Below are 7,854 nucleotides of genomic sequence, written 5' to 3' on the forward strand. Positions count from 1 at the left end.
GGCTTGTAGCTCTTGCTCTTGCTTTGCTTCCACTTGGTCCCAGGGCTTCTTGTAACTCGATTTAGAGCTTGAGTTTACCCTTAAATGCTACTTGACTCTTCTCTCCCACTACCTTTACATTTCTGAGTTAGTTATTATATGCAACTATATCTATTTGCCCTGGCATCCTATCCTATCTACTGATTGAGTTGGCATGGCACCCTTGCAAATTATATCACCAACCACATTAACGTCTACTGACTTGCGTGAACAATTCGGTATTCGACCTGTCCAACTTCCAAGCCAAACACAAAAAATGCCAGAATTGCCTCTGAATGACAAATGGACAAGCATGAAACTTTTGCACAAGTAGGCTTCTCATCTGCTGCTGCTGCTACTACTAATAATAATAACCTAGCTTTTGTATTTGGGCTTGTGAAGCCAACGTTAAGGGCAAGCTTTGGGCTTGTTTCCACGATCAAAGAACAACTAATTTCCAGCAAGTTCTCAAGAAATTTTCGCAATTACTCTAGACTAGCAACTCTAAAACTAAGGGGTAATTATCGAAAACCACGATGTGTCCAGTTCAGCACTGGCTAACCTACGTGCAACCAATTTCACTTCTGAAGATCCAAGCTTACCAACATGTATACTGACATCGCGGTAGCTTGTAGCCCTTCCATGGAAACTAGCCCTAAAGGTCTCACTGAGATGTCTTTGCCAGTGAAAGAAAACAAAGGCATATATTGTATTTTGCATCTCTGAAATCTGCGAGATCAATGAGTGGTGGAAGGTTGCACGTAAGGATCGTACTCCGGAGTATACTGCCTGTGGCACAGTGCAAATAATTAAACCAGTGGGAAAGAAGCTCGGACACACACACACACACACACAACAGTGGCGATATAACTCTTTGCTTCAAAGACTCTGAGATGGTAAAACTTATGAAATTCGAACTAAGCAAGCAGACATGAGAAACTTAGGGTTTTTTTATTGCCCCTTTCAACCCTGTTACATTCGCCAAAGAGCATGCGCGGCCAAATTCTGGCAAACGAAACAAGGGGGGAAATTCTGGCAAACGATACAAGGGGGGAAACAGGACAGCACAGCAGTCTCCGGAAGATGTGAGCAATTTAGAGCTTCTCGGAGATGCGAATCATGAAGGCATTGACAGAGGCAAGGTCTAGGTGGATCCAGGATGATTCGAAGGCATCGTGGGTGAAGGTAGCGCCCAGGTCCTGTGCGACGGAACGGAAGGCCATGCCGAAGCGGTTAGCGTGCTGGGCGCCCAGGCGAGGCCGGCTGGAGACACCCACAATGAGCACCATCTTAGAGGCGGAAGCGGGCCTGAGAGCCGCGCAGATCATGGGCTTGGCTCGGGCGCCCTTCTCCCTGAGAGCGTCCATGAGGAAGTAGCAGAACTTGGTCAATGAGAGAGGATGCGCCAGCAGCTCGGCGTCGGAGCTGTCCTCCAGCTTGAGCCAGCGGAAGCCTCGGGCGCTCTTTATGTAGCCTTTCTTGGTGATGGCCAGGCTGCCTTGGCGCAGGGTTGCGCGCTGCACGCTGATGGCACGCTGCATCCCCAACTGCAGGTCCTCCAGGTTGTTAAGGGAGAGGGCTTTGTAGGCGCTCCAGAAGTGGTCGGAGTGATGGTTGCCCCCCCACGACTCCAGCAGCGCGGTCACCCCGTACACCACGTCGGCGGCGGAAACCTTGGAGCTGTAGCCGTGCAGTCTCTGAAAGCTGCGGAAGTAGAGGTCAGTGAGGCCGTACTCGGGCAGGAGTTTCTGTAACTCCTCCTTCATGCGCTTCTTCATGTCGCTGCTCATGTACTGAAACTTTTGCTGGCACTCCACCAGCGCAATACCCATCTTGGCCAGCAGCAGACGCAGGCGTTTCAGCCCGTTGTCGCTCCAGGTCTTAAGCTTGGTCGCCACGTAGGAGGAGCAGATCATGGAATCGTACAGGTTCCACTCCCGAAGCAGCATCAGGCGGGGTTCGTCCTCGTAAGAAATCCTGGACACATCCGGCACCCGCACCTTGGTGCCGTCTTTGAGAGTGACGGAAGTGATCATCTCCAGGTTACCGGCGCCGTTGATGTGCTGCTCCAGCTCCATCACGCCCGCCTGGTACCTCTCCACGCTTAGTCTCTCGTGTACGAACTGGTCTGTGAGCGACACGCAAGCCAGCCACAGAAGCTCGTTGCTGTTCTTGTGCAAGGCGTGAGCTACCGCGTACAAGAGGCATCCCGCCGATCTGCCATGGAATGTCCCCATCCTATAGTATTCAGCCTTGTTTCTCTTCACGCCTCTAAGCAAGGCACTCATTTCTCCCTCCTCCTGGCTCGTTCGCCTCTTCTTTCTCACCCCCACAGCACCACCGCCATTCCGGTTGCCTTCGTCCTCGCTCTCTTCCTCCTCGTCGTCTTCCTCGTCCAGATCTTCTGAGTCTTGCCCGGACTCCTCGTCACTGCTCAGGTTGCAGGCGTTAGCCAAAGCTGCCAAATCGAAACCGTAGGGCATTTCTGCTTGTGACTCGTCTTCTTTGGTGTACAGAACGGTCACTTGACGGTTGCGCTCATTCAGATTGTGCAGATGGATGGGACGGTGGCTGTCTACTACGAAAACTCGAACTCCAGACCCGAGCTTGAGCAAGCATCGTAAGTCTCGAGAGCAACCCCAATTGATGAGCAGAGCCACGACCGACTGATCTTCTGCGGAAAGCGTGGAGCCGATGAGGGCGTGCATGTCGCCGAAGCTAGCAACCGGATACACGGAGTACCTGATGGAGTCTTGGGCCAGGAGATGCGTGGTGATCTTGAGAGCACAAAGGGCATCAGTGTCAGCAGTCGATGGGAAGACAAGCACAGGGGAGGAGGGGGCTGCCAGGGCGCAAGATCGCAGGCCCTCGTAGAACGCCGCACCGCTCCGTTCTCTCACCATCCTCTTCTCTCGCTAGCCTCACTCCCGCCGCACGCAGCGGCAACATCAAAGGATGGGAGTGCGAAGGAAGGATTCTGTTATGCGCAGAGAGATCTTATTAGCTAAAAAGGTGGGAACATCATCAAAGCAAGCATGGGGTGGGAAGGATGCCCTAAGAGCAGCAGCAGCTCACCTCAGAAGAAGAAGAAGAAGAAGGCGGGCAAGAGTTTTGAATTTTGAAAAAGCGGGGCAGCATATCTATCACTCACATTCAATTCATTCTTATTAGGTAGGCTTCCTCTACCTTAGTAGCGCTTTTTTCTCAATATATAATAATATATATTCCCATCCTTAGTCACCATGTACTACCTACTAGGCATGCCGCATTTTTCAAACTAGTGGCCAGACACCATTAAAAAAGACCACTTTGTGAGGAGACAACCCATCTCCCTTCCTCTTGACATGAGAGGTTTGGATACCAAAGAGTAGGCCTTAAATTTGAAGACACTCATGGACATCTCTTAGCTTGTGCACGTGTCTCCGACCGGTGGCCTCCGTCCGGCAAAAGAGTGACCGGTCCGAACAGAGTGGTATCTCGCACATGATCTCCAAAAAGTCTGATCGGTGGCAAAGAACCCACCGGACATCGCCGGTCAGACATGCCACATTGACCTCGCACATGAAAGTCCGGCCGACCGATGGACGACCAAACGATCGCCCAATGCACCTATTCACATGCATAAACAAAATTATCGAGCCTAAGGGGAATCAAACCCCTAAGCAACCATGGTAGGCCACTTTAACACGTTTTCCATCGCAACATGAAAACGCACGTCAATATTGTGGGATAAAAAAGGCGTTCCTTTTATCTTTATAGAGGTGGAGGTGACAGTCGGTGTGTTGGGCTAGAATGACAATAGGTGGGGAGAAAAGGGTCGGCCAAAGGAAACGTTCGGTACAGAGGAGGATTAAAATATAATAAAACGAATTTTTTTATTATTTTGAGCAGCTCTTCGTCGGCTTGAGCTCCTCATGTGCGCAGGCTATCTCTCTCTCTCTCTCTCTCTCTCTCTCTCTCTCTCAAATCTCACTCCTGTCGGATAGATCATATTTGGTCTCTTGGGATTGTTCCTACGACGTTAAAAGAGCTTCTTCTTCTTCTTCTTCTCTCATGTTTATACACCGTCCTCTTGACATGAGAGATTTGGATACCAAAGAGTAGGCCTTAAATTTGAAGACACTCATGGACATCTCTCTCTCTCTCTCTCTCTCTCTCTCTCTCTCTCTCTCTCTCTCTCTCATGTTTATACATGCACACAAAATCTCTTTGCTTATGCAAAAGCTATTGATTGGCCAAAATATACACGCACATATTTAAATATATATACATGCAATTCTGTGTATGCATACATGCGGAGACAAAATAATATAGAGATGCATATACATACACACATACATGCATACTTTAGGAGCTGGCACACATATAAACATGTTTAACATATATATATATATACATACATCTACAATGTCTATCCATATATATTTACATACACATACATATATGCCTACATACAAATACACATATTTATGTTTTTGTAAATATATATGTTCACATACATATATATGCATTATATATGTGCATTCATACCTATACATCCATATGTACCCATGCATAGAAGCAATCTAGAACATATACATATATATGCATATTTAACTTATCCTTATGCAAATGCATATACTTGCACATATATGTGTACATGGTACTCACATAGACTACCTATACATTATGAACAACATCTATCTATCTCTAGACATACATAAGTACATAAATAGCATACATGTATCTATACACACACATACTTACTTATTTACACACACACCTATTTTCGTACCTGGTGTCCCTAACGGGCAAGAGTATTCTTGCATGCATAAAAACAAAAGGCTCGTCATGGGGAGTTAGTAGAGATAAGCCTTATATTTAAAGCCTATTTTGGGCCGTATAGTCCTCAACTTGCCAACCTATATATATATATACACCATGCTTGCCATATATATCCATGTAAAAGATTACATTTCTTTGAATAAAGTACCAAACTTAGCATAAATATACATCTAGCATTCCATTTAAAATAGTGTTGACAATCTTAACACACCTGAGTAAGCATTAAAACAATCTTCGGGCGACTGGATTATCTCTCTTGGAAGCCTGTACTCCTCGCCTCCATCTGTCCAAAAAATATGTTTAAGATAATACATTAGCTATTGCAAGATTTAATTTATGCCGAGAAAAAGCAAATAGATAAAACCTTACAAAACTCATTCGGTGGATCAACATTTTAGACGAATGGCGTTTCAATAGGCTTGTAGACAATAAAGCGCAATATTTTGTAATGTCCAGTGCCTATGGACCGAAAATCTAACTTATTAGGGTTTCCATAGTCTACAAACATTACATGTGCATGAAGCTAATCCGCAATCTTTTGCAATCTTAGCTGGTAAATTCCAAGGAGCTTAAAACTATCGGTGTAAATGTCTCGACCATACAAACCTAGCAATAATCTAGGTACTAAAAAATAAAGATATTCCCTGTTGTAAAAAAAACAATAATAAATTTTATTGACATAAAACACAGAAGCTTCATAAAAAGCTAGTTTTAATAGTTCGATTATTAGAGATGATGTTGCTTGTCCTTCCCTAACCGGGTCTACAATTGAACCATGAAAATTAAATAGATTATGGTAAACAATGATGACTATATTATAGCAAACGTTAAGAAGGATACCTTCAATATCTTGTCCATCACCATAAATAAATGTAAATGACCTCATGTCCACATCCATACTAAGCAATATACATGTGATATCAAAGCAAGATTTTGAGGTCAGACTCTCTCTCTCTCTCTCTCTCTCTCTCTCTCTCTCTCTCTCTCTCTCTCTCTCTCTCTCTCTCTCTCTCTCTCTATATATATATATATATATATATATATATATATATATATATATGGAACGTTCAATATTTCAAGTAAAGCAAGAAAAATAAATAAAACCACTGTAAATGAAAGCAAGTCAAAAGAAAAACATTTGCTTATCCAAATGTTAACAACCATATCAACAATTTGAACCATCCCTTGAATAATAGATGGGTCACTCCATATTGTGGATCTGTATGATGGTGATTTTACCTCAATGTTAACCATTTAATCCACACAATGTAAGTAGATTTATATATATCAATTCAATATTATCGGCAAGGGTAGCACCATTGTGAGATACATTGAAGGAAATTTGCTATCCAACTCCTATTAAACTTCATATCTTCGCATCACAATAAAATAGTTATCATTCTAAACAAAATATAAATCAACTTGAAAACATGCACACTTATAGAAAGGCAACATAGATAGCACATGCCACATCTTTGCAAGCATTCTCCTTTCAAATGCTTACTTGATTAATACAGAGATATCTAGGAATATAGTCTCTGCCATCTGTAGGATGTTGTATCAATAGCTCACTCTCTACCTTTTGGCCATAGATTACATTTACATTCTTCTACATGCCATTTACAATACCTCTTTGCAGACAAAATTGGCTGTGTAGACTTTGTTTGAACCTTCTATGCTGCTTTCATGTTCCACAGTATCCTTTACACTCACTTTCACTGCATCAGCAGATGATCTAACACGTGACATAGCAACATATAATTGTCCATGTGTGAATACTTGTGTGGCCAAATAAAGTCCCAACACACTCAACGTTTGTACTTGGGACTTATTTATTGACATATTAAAAGCCAGCCTCATAAGAAACTATCTCCTTCTCATGTCAAAAGGCAGTTTAAACATAGTTGGTATGAATGTTATCCTAGGAATAAAGACCATGTCTCCAATGTTTGTACATGTAATAATTTATGCTTCTATTATCTTTGAGTGAAATTGCTTGCATATTATTCTAGTACCATTGCAAAGCCCCCGCTAAGGTGTTGGAATTAGGGTTGTAGGAAAGCACACAAAGCTTGGAGAAGAAGAAGCAAGAATGCACACAACACACAATGTATTAGATTGTGTCAATGTACAAAAGATTAGTTAGCCCTAGTATGATGGGTGTATATACAAGCTCGGGGAAAAAACCTCCTAAAGAGGGAAAAAGTGCCCCGGCGGTCCTAAGTGTATTCACACACATCACTGCCTATGTATATGGCAACAAATCTCCCCTGGGAGTGATGGTGTGAACGAGAGCTGGCACTCATGTATAGGGGAATGCCATGCCCGAAGTAGATCAATCCACAAAGGGGAGCAAGCCCAAAGCTTTGCGGAAAGCTTCGAACTTCTCACGAGGAAGCGCCTTTGTGAAAAGATCGGCGAGGTTGTCCTGTGTTGGCACATAGGCCAAGCTGATCTCTCCTGCTGAGAGTCTCTCCCTGACATAGTGATAATGCACCTCAATGTGCTTTGTGCGAGCATGAAAAACTGGGTTTCTCGCAACTGCCAATGCGCTCTGACTGTCAGTGTAGATAGAGGTGGCAGACTCCTGTCCAACACCCAAATCAGCCATAAGCCGTCTGAGCCACACACACTCAACCGTAGCTGTGAAAGCTACCATGTACTCAGCTTCACAACTCGAAGTGGCCACAGTAGGTTGCTTCTTCCTCAACCAAGATATGCATGAGCTACCGAGCATGAAACAAAAACCACTTGTAGACACTCTTGTGTCATAGCAACCAGCCCAATCTGAGTCCGAAAAAGCATGCAAATCTGGCGGCAACGATCCCCCCTTGTTGGGATAAAACAACCCAAGATGTATGGTGCCACTCAAGTAGCGAAAGATGTGTTTAACTACCTTCCAATGCTGAGACCCTGGGCTATGTATAAACCTGCTCACCTATGAGACTGAAAACTGAATGTCCGGCCTCGTAATGCATACATAAATGAGGCAACCAACAGCTGTCTGATAGA

The 7,854-nt window shown here is 44.1% G+C and overlaps 1 protein-coding gene across 1 annotated transcript; it reads right to left on the minus strand.

The window, feature by feature from the left end:
- Nucleotides 1–950: 950 nt before the first annotated feature.
- On the minus strand, nt 951–3,140 carry LOC147621083 (cell division control protein 45 homolog). The gene has a single exon (XM_086824476.1). It carries the CDS (start codon nt 2,919–2,921, stop codon nt 1,113–1,115), a length of 1,809 nt encoding a protein of 602 aa, XP_086680602.1. The 5' UTR covers nt 2,922–3,140; the 3' UTR covers nt 951–1,112.
- Between the last annotated feature and the right edge of the window lie 4,714 nt (nt 3,141–7,854).

Source organism: Cibotium barometz, chromosome 30 (assembly GCF_041138505.1).
Source record: "Cibotium barometz isolate CiBa-2024 chromosome 30, ASM4113850v1, whole genome shotgun sequence".
NCBI classification, from domain to species: domain Eukaryota; kingdom Viridiplantae; phylum Streptophyta; class Polypodiopsida; order Cyatheales; family Cibotiaceae; genus Cibotium; species Cibotium barometz.